This window comes from Corapipo altera, unplaced genomic scaffold (genome assembly GCF_003945725.1).
Source record: "Corapipo altera isolate COAL_440 unplaced genomic scaffold, ASM394572v1 112, whole genome shotgun sequence".
NCBI classification, from domain to species: domain Eukaryota; kingdom Metazoa; phylum Chordata; class Aves; order Passeriformes; family Pipridae; genus Corapipo; species Corapipo altera.
The window spans coordinates 8,735,451-8,756,129 of NW_020884899.1; the positions used below are offsets into that span (position 1 = coordinate 8,735,451).

The 20,679-nt window shown below is 41.9% G+C and overlaps 1 protein-coding gene across 1 annotated transcript in view; it reads right to left on the reverse strand.

Annotated features, from left to right (window-relative positions):
* Nucleotides 1-2,222: 2,222 nt before the first annotated feature.
* SLC1A7 (solute carrier family 1 member 7) overlaps nucleotides 2,223-20,679 on the reverse strand; it is a 47,671-nt gene continuing 29,214 nt past the window's right edge. Inside the window, exons 6-11 of the mRNA XM_027649277.1 lie at nucleotides 19,802-19,901; nucleotides 18,491-18,724; nucleotides 11,430-11,624; nucleotides 7,860-7,994; nucleotides 4,551-4,650; nucleotides 2,223-2,518 (exon numbers count right to left, since the gene is read on the reverse strand). Coding sequence (XP_027505078.1) covers nucleotides 2,282-2,518; nucleotides 4,551-4,650; nucleotides 7,860-7,994; nucleotides 11,430-11,624; nucleotides 18,491-18,724; nucleotides 19,802-19,901 — 1,001 coding nt within the window. The 3' untranslated portion in view covers nucleotides 2,223-2,281. The remainder of the gene's footprint in view (nucleotides 2,519-4,550; nucleotides 4,651-7,859; nucleotides 7,995-11,429; nucleotides 11,625-18,490; nucleotides 18,725-19,801; nucleotides 19,902-20,679) is intronic.

Below are 20,679 nucleotides of genomic sequence, written 5' to 3' on the forward strand. Positions count from 1 at the left end.
ATCTCCTTAGCCTCTTTCTTCAGCATTTTATCTCTGCAAAGTGACTGTAAACTGATGGATGACTGGCAGGATTATACTATCACTTCATGTAGCTGTAATTGGCTGTGTGAAGTTGAAACTTTATGTTGTGTTTTCCTTGTGGGCACAGTTGGCAGGCAGAGATCCTGCCCTCTCCATGTGCCCTTCCCCTGCTTCATCCCTGGCTGCTTGATCTTGTCCCGGCATCACCCCTTCACTTGTGTTGACACAATTGTCTGTTTGGACTGTGCTAAAAAACATATGTGAACTGGTTTGAATTAAAAATACTTCTCATCTGATTCTTTGTCTGGCTTCATAAATAATGGGGTCTGTACAGCTGGGAGAGGAGGGGAGGCAGTGCAGGTTGGAATGGACAGCTGGGGAAGGATGAAGGGGGCCTCCTGGAGCTGCCAGTGCTGCTGAGGTGAGAAGTGTCAGATGTTGTGTTTGTCAGTCAGTGCTTCTGCCTGTTCAGAGAGGCCCAGAGCAGCCTCTGCTCTCCCAAATCACTCATTTGAATGACACTCCATAGCACAGGTCCATTACAGGACTTGTTCTGGAGCAAATTCCTCTGAATCATTTCAGTTCTTCCCTATTCTTCGTGTTCTCTGTTTGTTGTTTTCACTCTGGGGTCAAATCAGGAAAATAGTTACCAACTGTACCTGTTTTCAAATTAAGACATAATTTCTGAGGAATTATAGACAAAGGAGACTATGTGTGTTCTTTCTGGATTTACTATTTGATAATTAAACTACCTATACTACAGTGCTCTCAGGCAAGTAGTTAGTGCATGACATAAGAAATAGTCTGAACAGGAGCCCTCAGAGAAGAGGTGAATATGCACATCCCAGGAAAAGCACTAATCATATGCATGAAGCACTTCTGCTTCTTGTGAATGCAGAAATTGTCTTTTTGGACTGGGTTATTTTTTCTCTTCAGATGAGAGGAACATATTAGAATACCAGACACGTTATCTGAAACTGCCATGCCACAAGTAGCTAAATATAATATGTCAAGTGTATTGGTATGAACTGGTATGTCATCTCTGGATCAAATCCCAGCTTTTCAGAAGGTGTCCTCACTTCCGCTCTCCATTTTGGCAGAGAAATAAGAAGACACTAATAGTGCAAGTGCACAGACAGCCTGTTTTTAAATGGCAGGTTTATTAAAAATGTCCTATATCACAAACATTGGAGACATACTCGGCAGATTTTACTGTAAGTGAAAGATCCAGTAGATCATGGAAAGGGAGTAACTGTCAGTGTAAATCAACCACTGGATTATGAGAAATAATGAGGCATTTTCCACAGCAAACTCCTCGCCAAACCCCATTGTCACTCAGCATCCTGGGGTTCCAGTCTGAGTTCAGTTGCCCTTAGGACGCAGCACATGGTTCATGAGTTGAGCTTTGAGTTTGTACATATTTACAGTAGAACAGCCTAGAGGTTCCAGGAGAGGACACGTTAGCACCAGTGCTTATGGATTAGGGCTCACCTCGCCTCTGCCACTGCATGTGCATGGGACTGACTCTACTGAAGAGTTAGGTTAAAAAAAGGTTCATAAATCTGGCACTTGGAAGGCAAACTGTGCTCTGCAGTGACCTAGGAATTCTTTGTGTATCACACTTGAATGCCTGGCTCTGGAGGCTGCCCATCAGAATTACCTTAATGCCCTTTCTTGCACAAATGCACACTTGGCTTCCCCTCTGCTTGGACTGTTATTTAGTAATAGATGTAACCCCTTGTGACAAGGAAATCAGTGTGATTTTCTTACTGCTGTTCTAAAGCTAAGCACAAACTCTATGTTTAGTGAATATTAGACAAAGTTGGTATCTTTAGCAATTTTGGTGAAACATTTTCACATAGCAAAAATTCTACATAAATACAGTGTTCATAGTTACTGAGATTCACAAAAAAAAAAAGGCTTTGGTTAGAAAATCAAGAAGGGTCAAATAGAAAAAGCTTTTTTAAAAAAAGAAGCCAAAGGAGTCAAATACTCTATTGAAGTCAAATGAGTGCAGAATAAAACAGCAGTCATCCATGAGTTAATTTTTCAGTATTAAAATCTTCCACCTAGAGAAGCCCATGTCTCTTGCAAGCTGTGTGCCTTTCCTGACGTTCACAGCTGGTCTCTTAGCTCCAGTACAAGCAGGGTGGTGATAATTCCACATATTCCTGTTCAAGGCAAAGAGTCCCTCTTCCAGCTGTGAGGTAGAGATTGGGTATCAAGTCACTGGGGCGTGAGATACCACTGAGTGCAGCAGTTACACATTTGTTTCTAGTTCATTTATTTCAATAGTGCAGTGGTCTTTACTGTTGGATTTCTTAGTGTGATTCTCCACTGGAGTTTCTTCTTGCTCCACTTGTACGGGTGTTTGGTGCTGAAACCCTTTCACTGTTTCTGGTCCACGAGATTCATTCATGGTCTTCACACAGCCATTTCTCTGGTAAGCCACAATCTGATGGATGTTAACAGGCTTAGTTTCACAGATCAGTGGCACCTATGTGAAAAGCATTAAGATCTGGAATACTGCCACTGATTGCTGTATACAACAGGATACAATTTTTACTGGAAAGCCCATGGACTGCTTTACATTCCCCAGAATTATCTAGAGCCTCCATAGACTTCCAGGACCTGTTTCTCATATACACTAAGGCATCTTTGCAACATCTGCACAAAGTGAAGGTGCCTCTGTGTAAAAGCACAAATTCTGTCATTACAAATTATGGTAATAACTGCACACCATTGGTAAAGCAATAGAAGCAGGGCAAATACAGACTAGAATTTCAGGGCTGAGTTCAAAAGGTACAGACTCTCAGTGCTGAGCTTTGGGCAGTGCTTGCTCTTAAGTGCAGTCACTTAGATCAGTAAGTCATTTGTTGTTGCCTTCTGCCTTTTTTCTAACCCAATAAACTAGCATCTGTCTCTGCACTGTTTCAAAAGAAATAAAAAGGATTTTATTAACTGATTCATAAGTTAAATATTGAAGTGTTCTTTAAATCAAACCAGATTCTGATGGGGAAAATAAGACGTAAATACTGGCAGAGAAGAGAGGTGGGCTTGCAGCTGAGAAAATATGGCCTTTGGGTATTCATTACTAACTGCACAAATTATGCAGCCAAAATGTATAGCAGACCAGCAGTATATTTTAGTGCAGTTATAGAGCATGATTCAAAGAAAAAAATCTCATCACAGATGACTAAATAATCCCTTAGGAGGGATTTTATATTATTGAAACATCTCTTCTTAAGTTCTGCCTGAGTTCTAAGTACGGCAATGAAATGTCAGAGGCCTGTGTTGTGCAGGAGCTCTGGCTACACTTCTGGCTTTGTAAGGGGTGACATGCCTTAACATTAGGCTGTATGTTTAGGGTTTTTTTGCAGCTAGCTGTATGTGTAGCCCATATATTCAGGCCTAATCCTGTCATCAGTCATTACTTCAGGAGGACACAGCCTGTCTTTCTATACACAACTTGAAAGAGCAGGAATTTTAAATGAACATTGCTGGAAGGCATGAGAATGGGATTGAGTAGAATGACTGTAGAATGGGAGAGATAATGATAGAAATAAAACTTGGTTATTTGTCTGGAATACTACAAATGATGCACAGAAATTAAACACACCTTATGAAAATTAGTCCTGATAAAGAAACTTTCCTGCATTAACTATTCTGTCTTTATGGAAGAAAGGCAGTGAGAGTCTGCCATGAGCTGAAATGGTTGGAGATTAGCACCTCCAAACATCATGGGCTCATGGAATTAGGAGGCTCATGGAATTAGGAGTCTCCTTTGTCAAGGATTTGGAGGGCCATGAGAAGGAGTTCCAGAGGAAGGGAAAAGTGCATAGGAGTGGAAGGAGGTGGGGGCTTCAGAATGCACAGGTATGTGTGGTGTATGAAATAAGGTACAGAGAAGGAAGAACAAAAAGATGTAGTGAGGGACTTGTATTAAGTGTAGAAGGCATGAAGATGTCTGAGAATGAAGTCTAGAATGGAGTAATGTGCTTGTGCTAATCTGGAAAGAAAATGCAGTGGTGGCTTCAGATGATGCTGACACAGAGGCTGGAGACACCCAGGGGAGTTGCTTTTGATGTGAGCTCATTGATTATATTGATATACACACTCATAGGTACCTTCACCTCCTCCTACACACAAGCAGTCAGGAACATTTGTCACCCTGCTCTGTTACTGGTCACAGTTTTAGAAGGACAATTACTGTCCAGTCAGGACCGGGGTCCTGAGTGGGAGACTGGCAGCTCCAGCACCCTGTGCAATGGCAGGGCAGTGCAGCTGCTTCCCTGCTCCCAGCCCCGGTGTGCCAGGCACAGCTGGCTGGCCAGCCTGGAACTCCAGTGGCTTTTCACATGACCTCATGGAAAAGCATCCCTCCACCCCACCTGCTAAGCAGCACGTGCCCAATTCTGTCCTGTCTCTGACACACCCTTTATAAACTAGACCACCCAAATGTGGGAGCTGGCAGGTTCTTTGCCAAAGTGTGGCCCCTTCCTCCACTCCCTGGCTTATGGCATAGTTACCTCGTCACCATCCTTGACAAACTCCTTCCGGCAGATGTGGGCCATGATCCCGGCAGCCAGCGCGTCTCCCAGGACATTGATCATTGTTCTGAACCTGTCTCTGGAAAATGGAATAGTCATGGTAAGCTGTTGGCTCTTTGGGTACATTCCTGTGCCTTCATCACTGCAGTAATTGTAGCTAAAGCCCAGTTTTGCTGCTTTTATGAGCTAAGAAGTTTAGAGATGGTAGTGAGGAGTTTGGCACAGGGCAGCCTCCAGCTATGATGCAGCTCAGCTGGGTTTTCCAGCCTTTTCTGAGCTCAGTGTGCTGTGCTGCCACACACTTTATTTTGTAACTGAGTTAACTGGAACAGTGATGCCTCCCTACACAGGCCAGCTGATTGGCACTAAAAAGGTGTAACAGAGCAGACCACGACTGCATTTTTGTCTGAGTGTACATGATAAGGTCCAGTAACATGCCTGATTTGGAGACTGGTGCTGCAAATGTCTTAATTCAATAAAAGTAGAGGTCAGTCAGTACAACCAGTGATCAAGGTCCCAATCTCAGCAACCAAAATGCTACTTAAGAAGGTTATTGACGGTTATACCCACAAACCAAGCAGGCACTGACCATATTTAAATCATGTTCATTCCTGAAAAAGCTATGGTGGCTTTAGCTCTTATGGTGGCTGTGCAATGGCTCCTAAAGATTCTTCATTTCCAGTTACCTTTTCCAATTTAAATTTGTCTGCTTGACAGTACTTTGTATATATACAGTTTAACTACTTTTCATTTATTCATGTATGGAATTTCTTCCTTTCTTTCTTTACCTTCTGCCCACTGTCTAAAAGATAAATTTATTAAAATACAGACTGTAAATCCACAAAAGTAAGTGGCTCTCATGGACAAGTGTTACACTTGAGTCATCCTGGAATCTATTAGTTAAAACTGATGAGATTTCAAATAGACGATACAGCTTTTAAGTCTGAAATATAGCACGTCTTTTCCAAGAAAAATATATACATTTGAAGACTGTGTCTTATTAGTAACTTAATTTATAAATGTAGGTTATAAAATGCAGATTCAGAAATCTCCAGATGTTTGGCTTATTGAAGTCAGTGACGGTCCAATATCAACACTACCTAGATTTCTGATCCTGTATCTTAATATAGAAAAGAATTGAAACTCTGTACTGATTTTTTTTCAGCTGTTTCAGGCAGGTACTTGGTGAATATAAATGTTTATCTAGTTGCCTGCTTAATTATCAGGAAAGTTCCTGCATGAAAGCTTATTTGTGTGTGCAGTTACCCAAGCTGTACGTGTAACTGCAAGTAACTTCAGCAATAATATTCCACATCCTCCACCAGGACGTGGTTGTTGACTCCAGGACCCAGCCCTACACTTGTTTGCTCAATCCATTTTTCTAATTCCTGCTGTTCCGATTTCGGGTTTTGCCATGAAGAAAATTCCCACAAGAGTATGTTAAGCAGGGAAAAATACTCTTACAGCACATATTGATAAATGTTCCTGTTAAACACTGACTTTTTTTTCCCTTGGTTAATCATCAAATTGTGATTCTTGGAAAGATATTCCACGTTGTGAATGTTGGATTGTGCAGAGAGTCAGCCGTCGTGGAGAAGAAGCTGTGTGAGCAGAGCTCGAGAGTTTGCACTCCCTCTTGAGCTCTGATGAGCATCTTTTCTGAAGACAGGATTTTTCTGAGGAGATAGTGCACCACACTGAAACTCTTAAGAAAATGAATTGCCCGGTGCATTGATGACCGGCTGTATTCCCTGTTCCTGTGTGTGTGGAGCAGTCTGTGCTACCTCTGAGCAGAACCACACTGCACACACTGGCATTTCTCTGCTAAGAGCCCAACCTGCTGCTGGGGCATTTCTTTCAGTGCAAACATGAGTCAGGTTTGCAGTGGTACTTTGGCTTTAGATGATTTATTAAGGGTGCAAAGCTTTTACATCGTGTTTAATGCATTAGCTGAGAAACATTTTGATTCTTTTCTTTATGTCTCTAAGCACTACCTAGAGGTATGAAGGTCACATACATGTTATGGCTACCTAAAGGTGTTGTAATATCTGCAGTGCATTGTAATGGGTGTTTCAGTCTCGTGAGATCATCTAACCAGCCTTCTTTAAGCATTCTCCGTACTCCAGTACTTCCAAAACTAATACTGAAAATATTCATCATGTCAACCATGTTGACACTTTGCATCTGCAGGCTCTTGAAACCACCAAGTGCCGAAATACAGAAAAATACTTTTTGTTTGAAAGGTCATCTGCAAAAGACAGAAAATTGGGTCTGTTCCCTGCTCACTTTTTAATACCGTCTGGAACTATAGCCTGAAAAGTTTTTTCTCTGTTGTTTTGAAAAGTTGTGTAAGACAAAAAGAAGCATAATTCCCATATATGCTGGAAGACTTACTGGAAAAACAATGAAATGTCGATGTTGCAAGAGCTGGGCAAAAACTGAGCAATATAGAGGGAAAAGGCTATTGTAATACAGTCTTAAAATATTCATACAACACAAGACTCATGACTCTTATTAATGATAATAATAGTAATATTCTATTACATTGAACAGGAAATAGTTCTTCTCACAGTTCTTTGTACAAAAAATTGGTGGCTAGAAGTTTAATAAAATGCCATATATAACAGAATGGACTTGTAACCCATTTTTACCCAAATATTCATGTGATCAAAGTCCACTGTATTAAAGGAGATATATTTTATATGGAGTAAATAAAAAATAATTTGAAATCAGAAAGAACAGAATTGCATCGGGATCTGTGATAAAAGGAGGACATTATTAGTCCTCTTGCAGTATGTGGCAAGTATTACATTCAGGCTGAGTCTGTCATAGTTCCATTGCCTGACTGTCCTTCTAGATAAAAATAACTCTTTAAGTTTTCCTGGATCTGACTTAAGATAGGTCCTTCGTTCTACTTCATCCTCCCTCCCTGTAAATGTGAAGGTTGATCACTGTCCTCTTCAGGACAATCTCATCTATGTAAGAAGCTGCTGTGGTGACCTCTTAAGCCTGCTCTGATTTTAGACCAAATAAACTCCACTTCTTCAGCCTTTCCGTGCAGGTCATGTTTCCAAGTCTCATCGGGACTCTCTCTCATTTGTCTGTGTCTTTTTCCATATAATGTCCACAGCAGCAGAATAAATAATGAGGCCACATTAACACCATTTCAAACAACATAATCACTTGCTGTGCCTTTTATATATATCTGTGTTACTGCACCCCTGGGAGCCATCTGCCTTTTTAGCCGAGTTGCCACAATGGAAACCTCAAAAGCTGAATGTTACTTACAGTGCCCAGTCCACAGCAATTATCAACGTGATGTCGTCTGTCGGGAGCCCCACAGAGGTGAGAACAATGACCATTGTCACCAGCCCAGCCTGGGGGATGCCTGCAGCACCTATGCTGGCAGCTGTTGCTGTGATACTTTAACAAAGAAAGAAAGGAAGAAGCTTTACCAGTGATGGGTTGCTCTGCAAGAAGCCGCATCATGTTCCTACAGGAGCTTTCCTAAACCATACTCCTTCTCACACAAGCCACTGCAAGGAAGTGCCAGTGTTTTGTGGACACAAACCAGGTGAGAGCAAGAACAGGCCAAACTGTCTGCCCAGGGCTAAATTCTCCCTCTGAACCTTCGCAGCCTTGGGGCATTTCTGTTACCTGTTAATGCCAGAGGTGCAGAGCAAAGGGCCCAGACAGGCTGTGGGTTGTGTCGGCTCCTTGTGGGCCATGGCACCACAGAGCACTGCGTGCCATGAATCTGCCAGCACTGCTCATCTCTGCTTCCCCCTTGGCAGCAGAGCTCCCAGCAGACATTCCTGAGTCACCATGGGCAGTCCCTGTGCCAGGCAAATCCGTGCCTGGCCGAGCCTGGGCCTTTGATGTCAGTCCCTCACAGAGAGGTGAGGCCAAGGGAAAAGAGGCTGGGTCAGGGTGAAGACCTTGCACAGTACATGGCTTTGCATACTTGGATCTAAATATTCAGCAAGCGTGAATGTGACTGTACACCTCCAGCTTTTGGAAAGTATTTTTACTTGACCTTCACACCGTTTTTTCAACCAGGCAAGCAGAACTGAATGGGAGACCAGGGCAAGAGTGGACCTGGCAGGCTTAATGTTTTTTTCATAATGTAACTTTTAGGGGAGGGATTTCATTCCTTTTTCCAGGAGCAAAAGTGACTGGATGTACTAATTTCCACCAATCCAGCCACTTCCAAGAGCTAGGCCATTCAGCAGAAAGACAAAACCCAGAGGCTGACAGTTGTAAAAGGATGACAGAAAGTGTATACACTGCAAATCCACTGCATTCATCGGTCCAGAATGTCAGAGCTTTTGGCAATCAGTTAAGTGTCATCACCCTCCTATGGAAAATGAGGGTAACAGTAATTACCACATGGAAACTGAAACACAGAGAGATCCAGTGTCTTGCTTACAGCTGTACAGTGGACCAGTACAGCAGCATCAGGATTTCTAACTAGAAGCCTTTTCTGCAATGAAAAATCCCAAACATTTGCATGTGGGCGTGATGGGGAACGAGAAAGACTTAAAACTACATTTTGAAAAAGTTAACTTGCTTAGCATCCTGAGAGCATTGTAACAGAATGTAGGTGGAAAGGAAGGGACACAAGCTCAGCAGCTGAGTAAGAGATAACTCTAATGAACCTTAAAAGGCTCTTGTTTGTGATATGAACTGACTGGCTGATCAGAACTGCTGCTGCCTCTTAGGGCAGTTCAGGCCAGAAAGTCTCATGACTTAACTGGGAGCAAACCCAGGAATGTTTGTCTAAGATTGTTCCGTTCCATTTTTACCTTTATGTAGATGTTTCCTTCTATAATATGCTCACTTGACGAAAACAGAATCTTTACTCTCTTTCTCTGCTACATCTCTGTTTGGAAAATCACACTGATAGAAACTGTCAGCCTGGATTTTACAAACTACGAGCAAAGTAGACTGATTTTTTTTTTCTAACATTTTTCCCCTCTGGTAAAAATACCCTAGAACTCAGAATATTTGAATTTTAAATCTCGAGGTCCCAAAGTCCCAAGATCTAGGGCAGAATTTGGATTAAGATATTGAAGGTACTGGGTCCACTGTGATTTCCTGTTTGCCTTCTTCTTTTGTGAGTCTTTTTATTTCTTTTTGTTTCCTAGATTTTTCCAATCTTTATTTGTATTTTCATTCCACTGTTTTACCTCTGTCTGGTCCTTGTGTACCAGCACTTAATGTGGGGGGTGAAAATAAGAGATAAAATAGAATTCTGCTTAGAGAAAACTAGAATTTACCTTCTTTCCATTTACCGTCATCCTCCTTCTCCTTAATTTTTAAAATTACCATTCTTTACTTCAAAGTGTAGGTAATACCTGCTCATGCTCTGGGCCATATTTTGGGATTACATGCTAAAAAAAATCTCCAAATTCCAAATCAGAAAAGACTAAATTTTAGCACAGGGTCGTTCCAACAGTTTTCAAAGAGAACACGAGCCTGAAGCAAGAGCTCATATGGGCACAGTTTGTTTCTTTTTCATCTGGTCTACCCAGATTTTGCCAGGAGCCCATTAGCAAAGCTCAGCTGTCATGTGGGGTTTGTTTCAGGACTCTCCTCTTCTTGTCATGAAGGTTTTCAGGTCCAGCAGAAGACAGACAAGGCCCAGCAGTGTGAACGGGGCAGCGGTGAGGTCAGTGAGTGGGTAGATAAGCACATCTCAAATATGTTGCACAAGGCTCTGACTGTGAGGAATGTTTTTATAATCATTTGTTCCCTGCTGGAAACCTGCAGGTTTCAGTCCCTGAGGGATTCTTTGGCAGTCACTGGAGTTATTCTGGCAGTAATTGTTCAGCTGGATCTTCTAGTCTTTTGGATCCATTACAGGCTTTTCAAGGATAGAGTACACAGCCATAGCACTCTCTGCCCACTGAGAGCATGGTTGTTTATGAAATTTGCTGCTTTAACGAGCAGCAGAGAAGACATTTTAAAAATATCTGAGGGATATGACATATTCATGAAAACCTGCCCTGATAGTAGCATCTGTCCTCCTTCCCTCTTCCCCCTGATCCTCCAAGAGCTTCCTAACAGACTATTCCCTGATATCTGAAATACGACTTCTAGTTTTGCATTTTTTAACCTTCTCCTCTCGTGTAAAGACGCAAATCATGCTTGAAGTTGAAAACTTTCCTGAAGTTTAAAATAGTGTTTGAAACAGCAATAACAGTAAAATGTCCCAGTCCTAAAGTGATCAGTGTAAAAATGAGACAGTTATCCTCCAACAGGAGCACATTTGAGGTCCTGTAGCAGGTCCAGAGGAGGGCAACGAGGCTGGTGAAGGCACTCAAGCACAAGTCCTATGAGGAGAGGCTGAGGGAGCTGGGGCTGTTCAGCCTGGAGGAGGCTCAAGGGAGACCTCATCACTCTCTACAACTACCTGAAAGGAGGTTGTAGCCAGGTGGGGGTTGGTCTCTTTTCCCAGGCAACCTTCAGCAAGACAAGAGGGCATGGTCTCAAGTTGTGCCAGGGGAGGTTTAGGTTAGATATTAGAAAGATTTTCTTTACAGAGAGGGTGATCAGACTGGAATGAGCTGCCCAGGGAAGTAGTGGATTCTCCATCCCTGAAGATTTTTAAAAAGAGACTGGATGTGGCATCAGTGCCATGGCCTAGTAACCACAGCAGTAGTGGATCAAGGATTGGACTTGATGATCTCAGAGGTCCCTTCCAACCCAGCTGATTCTATGATTCTATGATTCTATGATTTCCTGGTGTCCACGTGCATGTATTGAACGGGAGCAGTGCAATTTCTCTTTGTGCGGTCCCTGAGCTCGGCACTAGTTAAAAAGAACTGTTCTGTGAGGAATGCATCTTTGGGTTACCTTATGGTGATGATCTGCCCGAAGTCCAGCTCGTAGTTGTTGACCTGTGCGATGAAGATGGCGGCCACGGCCTCGTACAGCGCCGTGCCGTCCATGTTGATGGTGGCCCCCACGGGCAGCACGAACCGCGCGATCCTCCTGTCCACGTGGTTGTTCTCCAGCAAGCACTTGAATGTGATAGGCAGGGTGGCTGAGCTGCAGAACACCAGAGAAACACACGCTGATTTATTTTTATTTCTGGGGAATGAATGAGTTGTAGCAAACCTTCTCCAGGCAGGGGGGATTTTACACTGTCTGGGCACTGCCAGGTGACTCGCTCCTTGGCTTGAGGGAGGATAAAGACAGTTACATCTAAAAAAGGCATAAATGAATGTATAATAGTGTACATTTTGCTTCCCCAAAGTTAAAAATATTGTTCTGTCTTTCCCTCTTTTGGAAAAAAAAGGGACAGAAATCCCACAGAGGCAATGTTGTAACTCAAATGAAAGAAAGACAAACACACTGTGCAGCTTGATAGTAGAATCTCTGAAAACTGCTGTGCACTCATGGATTCTAAAAGTGTTTCCTTCCAGGCCTGCCTCATATGTAAACAATTTCTTATTTCTGCAAAGGGTTAGGCAAAGATCTGATCAACAGCATGCCTGAAAATAAAAGTTACAGACCAAACTTCTACACTCCGGAATGTAAAATCCCATTTTCTCTCTGGGACAGGTCTGCCCACGTCCCTTGTGTGATCATATAACAACCACATAATTGCAGGTCCTATAATGATGTGTGTATATGTAAATTAGATGTATGTGTGTGGAATAGAATGGAATGGTATAAGACTGTTTGACAGGTATTTATTTTACAACCAGCTTGATCCCTTCAAAACTTTAACCCTGAATTTCATACCCTGAAATCTGATTTTTGTTTTCGTAAACTGAGACAATTAATAAAATATTATATGCTCATAAATTTTCTCATTTTCAATAGGATGCACACATTTTTAAATTTTAACAATTTGATACATGTTTATTTGTATATTTTATAGGTCTTTTTGTAACATTCTGCATTGTACCATGTGGTGTCACATTCACTATACAATGAGTAATTAACCTGCATTCAAGTGAGTGAGTAATTTTTATGGCACATCAGTTTGTATGGAAAGTAAGCAACACCACTAAAGAAAATATACAAATGGCAAGATATTTTCCTTGTTGTGATACCAATTTTAATATTCTGCTCAGTATCTGAGACTGTTTAAATACATGTAATACAGCAAACTCCTTCAATACTATTCCAAAGTCATCTCTTTAAAAAGATAGTTATAGGGGAAATGTTGGTATCATGATACTAAGGATCTTTAATGTCCTGTTCTCATGTGATTGTCGTGCCCTGAGCCATGAAATAGAGGTGTCTTTCCATTGTTTTGGGCACTTCAGATGGATATGTCACCGTGGGTTGGGACCTTCACATCAGCAGTGTGGCTCTGGTACCTACTCTTACGATGGCCATTAGCTGTTCTGAATTGAAGATAACACATTTGATCTACAAAGTGTTTCTCAGTCGTTACAAATGACCTCCAAAGGATTCCAAAAACTCTGAAATCGTAACCCCAAGTTTGCAGGAATGTGTAAGAAAAATGTTTCCGTGAGTAGGAGTTGTCATTTGGTATTTGTGCAGGCTATTGTTTGAGGAAAGTAACAGTGCTTGGAAAGGAAAAGAAACTTTCTGCAATAGAAACACAAAAGAAAAAAGATATCTTCATTATGATACCTCTGTTTTCTATAACTTTTATAAAGCCTGACTGGTGAATGATTTACTACAAACTGGCAGCCATTGCCTGAAAATCTGGACAAAAGTCTTTCTCTAAGTATGGAAATAAACTGAAAGGGCGAGGAAGCAATGGAAATCTGATTGCCTCGAGTAACTGGGGTATATTAAACTTTTCCATTCAGGCAGTCCTAATATTTAATCAATATTGAGTTTGAAAAACAAACCCAGCAAAGCTTAACCCCATAACCCCCCTAACTGCACATGAGATGTCATTTCTCTCTGGGCATGCCTATGATTTTACACACAGTCTTTTGAGAATGCCTGAAATTCTCTGTGTCTTGTTTACCATAAAATAAAAGAGGATGAAGGTGGAACTCACAGATAATGCAGAACTGAACACCCTGGTGGAGCTGCAACTAGGAGCAGACCAGGAGCACTTCTAGGTGTTCTAACCATAGGCATGGCCAAGAAATAAGTACTTAATTTACTATTCATTGTCTTCCTTCCCTGCAGCTACTTCAGTTCTGGAAGGTTTCTTGTTTTTAAAGACAGTCTGCCATTGGCTTTTTTATAAGAAAACCCTGTCTGATTTCTTTTTGGGACAAAGAAGAGGAAAAGGTAATCTTACAGGGCCTTTCCACCTTGCCCACACTCCGACATACCAGAATATTAAACCTCACTGTCTGCCTGTTCTGAGAGCTGAGCTGTGAGATGTGCAAATTTTAGCTGATTGACATGTTCCAGTTTGGTTGAGGTGTGACAAAGATTGTGCAAAACAATCCCATAATACCAATGGCACAGGCAGCAAAATCTGTATCTATATCCATTGTTGTAAACCACAAATGTGTGACACTGTTTGTACAAGAATTCAACTTGTAAACTTGTGCTCTATCTCAGAGTCAGGTGTGTCTTCCATTGGAATTTTATGTTGGATGAAGTCAAATTTCTAGGGCACATGACAAGGCAATGGGTTTGTTGTTTTTTAAATATTATAATAAAGAAGAAAATGGGCAGAATATAAGTGCAGTGATGATGAGAAACACTGTGCAAGATATTGAAAGGAAACAAATTCCTGGGTCATGGACTCTTGTACCTTCCTAGCACAGGCAGCTACTACAGAGTTTCACTCAAATTTATGGCACTGCATCCTTAGAGCCAGTAAACTGTCTGTCCTGACTACTCCTACTGAAAGGCTTTCCAGAACTCGCTGCTCAGATGAGAAATTTAATTTACAATCTAGTTGTACTCTTCTCAGTTTACACTAACTTTGCTTTTATGTGCTTTATGTATTTCTCCTTACATAATCAAATGTGTTACAACACATAATATTAGAAATCAACTTTGTCCTCTCTCAGCCTGGATTGACCCAATCAGATTTCCAAGTCTTCTCTTACCAGATTGCTACTTTACATCCCTGGTTACCCTTTCAGCACCTGTTTCATCTCAATGAACTTTCCCTGAATACAGGTGGCAAAAATGATTCAGAGCATCCCAGGAGTGTTCAATGATGGTTCATTTTTATTTATAATGTATCATCTGCCACATAGCAGAAAAACATATGTCTTATTTAAGACTTCGGCTGTTGGTGACTTACAGGTGGCAGTGAAAAAAAAAAAGAGTTCCTACAGCAATTTTTGAGTTATATAAATATATAATTTCAATATTATAAAAAACATTATCAAATTAATACTTTAATTTGCCTCTCCAGTTAAATTAGGTGAAGTTTGTTTTCTTGAAAGCTATTTTATTTATTGATATTTATTTAGTGTTAAACAGTGGAGCAGTAACATGAAAGCCTGACATTTAACATTTATTAGGAGGAAAAAATACTCTGAAGTGCTGATCTTAATCTCTTAAGTCTTTTAAAAACTGTCCTAAAGCTTTCAGCTGAGAGGTATCTTCTGCCAGCACTAACTCCAACAATTAAAAATACATTTTCAGAGTCTTATCTCAATTTTGGGATAAAATGCTGCAGCTGCAGAGACTGAGCATAAGCTAATGCTGGATCAGGCCCAGCTCTTACTAGTGTGAGCCACAGAGACAGCTAGTCACTGTGGAAGAGCAGCTGTTCAGCTGCTCTGTTTATCTTATCATTCAAATGCATTTTGGTATTTGCTCCAAAAAATCAACAAACTGATCTCATCTCCCGTTTCTAAATCTGCCTTTAATTTACACTCTGCAATAGCCAAGATCTCAGCGTTTCATAAGCAGCAAAACCCTTGAAAAAGTCGTGGTTTATGACTTGTCTTCAGAGAAGATGAAAATTGCTTCTTTTGATGGGATGTACCACTGAAAAGATGCTGCTTTAATTCATTAATGGTATGGAGAGATGACCTAGAAAAACAAAATTCCCTCTTGCCATTGGAACGAGGAAAGCTAAAATCAAGATGAATTTTGCCTGGAGGCCAGATATTGCTTTTTGAGAGTGGTAAGAGGTGACAAGATCAGGGGAGATGTGGGGGGACAAAAGCAGCAAGTGAGAGATCCCCAACTGTGCAGCCTGAACCCCCCGGGGCAGGGCAGGGTAGGCAGTGGCAGCAGGTGCTGCACTCCCCTCATGAGGCAGTGAAGATGAACCAGGAAAATCGGGAGAAATATAAGGAGACTGAGAATGGGGTGCAGAACCTTTCACTAAGGGACATGAGTTGAAATGTTGTTCAGATTCAGTAAAATCATTGCCATGAGGTGGCTGCTTACAGGCTCTCAGCTTCCCCTGGGTTACATTCTATGGTTTTGTAAATGGGATTGTTTTGGCTGCTTGTAGTTTGATTTTTAGCTTTGAAAATAAGCTTTCCACAGGTGAAATGAGTATCAGCCCACTGATCTGGGGTTTTCTATCTTTAGATGTAGGCATCAACTGACACAGAATTATCTCCAAGAAACACATCAGTATTCTTAAAACCAGCTCTTTGTTCTCCTCCAGGATGATTTGAAAATCCAATACCCACATGATGAGTGTTATATAATGCCCCTGTGGCAAGTCTGATTTAACCAAACACACATGTGCTGACTGTCAGGAGAAGCAGCTCTCCTGTCCAGCCCCAATTATTTGTGCATGTTCTTTTGGCAGCAGCTCAGTTATGTGCAGTATCCATTCCTTTCAGAGCAACCAAGGTGAAAAGTTCAGCTCTCTCTAGACAAGGCACTGCTATTTGAGCAGGAAAACATTAGAAACCATGTTGGGCCTGTGTTGGATTTGAAAAATATACACACTCTTAAGAAGGGACAGCCAGAGCTAAATCCATCAAACATGTCCAAGCCTCAAATCCGTATGTTCAGAGCCTTTCCTCAGGATTCACCTTAACTTTAGTAGTACATTAACTTCTGTCAATAAAGATACTAAACCTGGTAGCAAGTCCTGCTGGTGGTTCTTGACAGGCTGAACTGCCAGCTGGTGCCAGAGCTCTGTTCCCAAACTACACCCTCTCTGGGCCTATAAATATGTCATTCTTCCTTGCACTGCTGTCTCCAAGCCCTTGATGTCCCTGGAGCTGTTGGAGCTCAGGGGGAATCAAAGCCAGCACAGGTTTATGAGAAATCTGGACTCCCCATGTGTTCCCTGCTGTCAGTGGACACTCATGTCAGCTTGGGATAAGGAAATGGGGCTGAAAAAACCTTCAAGTAAGTATTGGTTTATCTTGAGGGGGCTCAGCAGAGACAGACACCTCTCTCTCATCACTTCTGTAGGTTGAGATTTTGGCATTACAGCTGTGCCTGATCAGCCTGTCTGCCTCTCCTTCCCATGATGGCTTTTGGGGCTCCTTCCTAGGAGTCCAGCTCTCCCAAGGAGGAGCTGAGTTCCAAGATGAACCACAGGCATCCTACATGGTTGGAAGTTGCCTACAAGTTAAACTGTGCAGTGACAGTCCCTGTGATGTGCAGGTCTGTGAAAAGAGCTTGCTCACATTTTATAAGTCTTATTAAACCCTCCTTGTTAAAGGTACCCATACTCATGAAAAAGTTGGATATTCTTGTTGCTTTTTAACAGAAAAGGAGAAGGAAAGGACAAATTCTTTTATGGATGCTAAAGATAAAACAAGAACAAAAATTTCCTCTTTTTTTCCTAAAAAGAGAAATATTCAGGTTAGATTTTTAGGAAAAGTTATCTCTTTCTAGACAAAAAAAAAAAAAAAAAAAAAAAAAAAGAGAGAGAGTGAATGGAATAACACAGCTTAAAAAAACTGAGTTGTCAGCAATAGAGTCCTTCAGAAACAGAATTCCTAGAGGAGCAGGGCAGATAGTCAAGTGTGTCAAATGTGAGCCTGATGAGCCTTTTCCAACACTAACATCTTGGAGTGCAAAATTAGCATCCTACTTGAATCTGGGGATGTGACAATATCCCAAACTTTTTATGTTCTAATAAAAAAGCTTCCTTTAATTATTTAGGCCTAATTGGAGTTTAAACATCACCCAGCATGTAATTTTTCTTGATTTTGTATTTCACAGTATGTTGCTCTTTATAGGTCATTTTGGAGCAAGCTGTTATATGTGCAAACACCTTGTAAAATGTAACACATTGGAAAGCCAGTACCTTCTGTAGTGAAATAATATCTCCTTCCTCTCCTTTCTTTTAATCTTATACCTCCCTCCTGGCACAGATGCCCTGAAACTGTGTTGTCCTATCAGCTACACAGAAATGCTATTTTGTTATTCCTGTCTCCACTCCATGCAAGGCAATTCCAGCCCTTTCAACCACATCTCATGCACCAGTTAATCCCTGTTGGGAGTCATTTTTCAAAAGCTGTTTCCCATTTTCATTGTACCTTTGTTCAGCTACAGTTAAAACTCATTGTACATCCTCCCTAAAAGGGATGCAAAAAATACTATTCCTTGAGCAGAACAGCTGAATACTTTTCCAGTGCTGGACAATAGCTTGCAACCACAGTCTTTTCTTAATGTACCAAGAAACAAAGACTAAGATGAGTAGAAAGGGTAAAATGTTTCCACATGACTGAAAGAGGAGATTCCCAGCTAATACCAAAAATGCAGTCTGGACAAACTGTGTGTCCCTCATATATATTAACTTTGTAGAAGCACAATATTTTTTTTAATGGAAAAAATCTTATTTCCTTTTAAGTCCTCTAAGAAAACACATTTTTGTCCAATATTTTTTAAACCAAGGGAAAACTGCAACAAACATTATTGTCAAATGGCTCCCACAGAACTTCCAAATGTTGAGAGACGTGCCTTTAAAAATTATAGCAGTGAATCATTGCTCACATACAGGTGTATCTGCTCCACTACAGGGATGCTGTTCCCAATAGCAAATATTTCATTTCATCTGTCTAGAAACTCTGTAGTACCTGGAGGATGTGGCCAGAGCAATGAGCAAGGCTTGAAGAATCCCTCTGATGAAGACAATGGGATTCTTCTTGGTGATGAAGAAGTACATCATTGGCAGAATAAAGAGCCCGTGCACCACCAGGCCACACACCACTGTGATGGCATAGAAACCCAGCTTCTTCCCAATGGCTGAGGGGTCATCCATTTCTAGGATTTTGCCAGCAATTAGGAACACAATTCCAAAGGGAAAATACCTGAGCAAAAAGAAAGTCATTATTAGGAGGCAGCTCCCTCCTTTCAAACAGTATGAGCTGGGAAATCCCTCCTGGAGCAGAGCTCACAGCAGCCTGTCTGGGTTCTGTTGTTTTGTCAGAACTAAGCCCCTCTTTCACACATGAGGAGTGTGACCAAAGCACAGCTAAAGTTATGGTGCTGGTCAGGAACCACCTGGAAATGTTTTGGTTCAGAAGGCTGCTCTAACTTCTTAGCTTAAGGCACGTAAGCTACTGGGAAGGAGGGGGATGAATCCTAAGCTCTGCTCATAATAACCATTCATGGTTATTGGAAGCTGTTAAGTAAATGTTTATGTTGCCTTTGGAAGACAGAGGAGAAACACCAACATACGTTAGACATGCTCTTGGACTGCCTGGGAGTTTGATTTAGGGCAGATAAATAGGCAGAAGAATAGTTTCTGAACCCCCTCTGGACAGATGTTCTATGAAAACTTATGTTTCTGTGCACAGCTACATACAAAGCCATGGGTGCCAAAAGAGCTCGAAATTAAAAGGTAGCTGGAAACAAAGGCTGAGTGCTGGCAGTGGTTCTGCCCCCATGTCAGGTTAGGCCACACTGGGGGACCTTCTGAAGGGTGGGGAAGGTGCTGAGCTGATAGTTTGTTGTTGGCAGTCACTTGCTGTTCCTCTGATCTTTGGGGCAGGTGGGTTGGCAGGTCTGGCTGGGTCTACAGCAGTGCTGGAAGGGATGGAAGTACCAGCTGGAGCATCCCCTCATGCTTCTCCCCTGTGTGGGCTGGGTGTACTATAATCCCTCTTGGCAGTGCCCTTAGGGCATACAGCACACCCCCACCCAGCCATGCCATATTTCATTGTTTGGGAGTAACATAGAGGGTGCCTCTGTCAAAATGACAGTACAAGCCAGGCACAGGATGTGTGTGCATCTCCAGATGCTGAGGCTCTGCAAAACTAAGGATCATTCACCCTCATTTATTTCCCTGGCAATAAGTTTGTGAAATTTCTGTACATTCTCTTCTGTTGACATTTTCTTACTCTTTAAAAAAAAATTCTGATTTTCGTACAAAAACAGTTACTTACCAAACAGCAACTGCCACAATCTTCATGACAGATTCGTTCAAACACTGGCAAAAGCTGACCAAAGGAACTCCACTGTTCCCCATTCTCCCCAACATTATACCTGCAGTCAAAGGCATCAAGGTTCAGTTTCTCAGGTCCCTTCACACAAAGCCCCAGTGCTTTCCCTCTGAAAAACATTTTCTAGGGAAGGATCTGTCTCTGCCTCACCCCTGTGTGCTGTGTAGAACCTGACAGCACCCATGGGACACCTGGGAGGCAAAGCCAGGCTTTGAGGTTTGCTCTGGTAATGGAGTTAATAATGAAGTCTCCATCTTATTTTTAGTAGTTGTCTGTCTACATAATTACAACCAACCCTCATAATCAGTCAGGCTTTGCAGATTTAGGGGAGGTAAGGAAATGCAAATTTATGGGAAGAAAAGCCAAGTTGCTATAAAGACTAACCAGTAAAGAAGAAAGCAAGTAAAACTCCTTTATGTGTGCCCAGTGCCCAGAAAGGAAATGAATATAGCTCTGGGATGTGTCATCTAACCATGTATTCTCCAGACAGTGGTAGTTTCCATTAATGCATATAAATAGATGACATTTTCCTACAGTTAATTATCTGCCATCCCTCCCTGAAAGGATTATAAGTGATGGAGTTAATTGCTCAAGGAAGCACTTCAAAACCGAGCTGCACCCTGCAAGGCAGCCTTTGAAGGAGCTGTGTGGGGACACAGGGGCTGGCAGGGGGGTGTTGCTGCCACTTGCTCCGGATGTGCCATGTCCCTGATGTCCCTGCTTTGAGCAGGAGCCTGGGCTCTGGCCCGTGGAGCCCACAGCTGCACTTGGGAGCCACGTCTCACTTCCAGGGCAATTCCCTGCTGGGGCAGGGAGGGAGG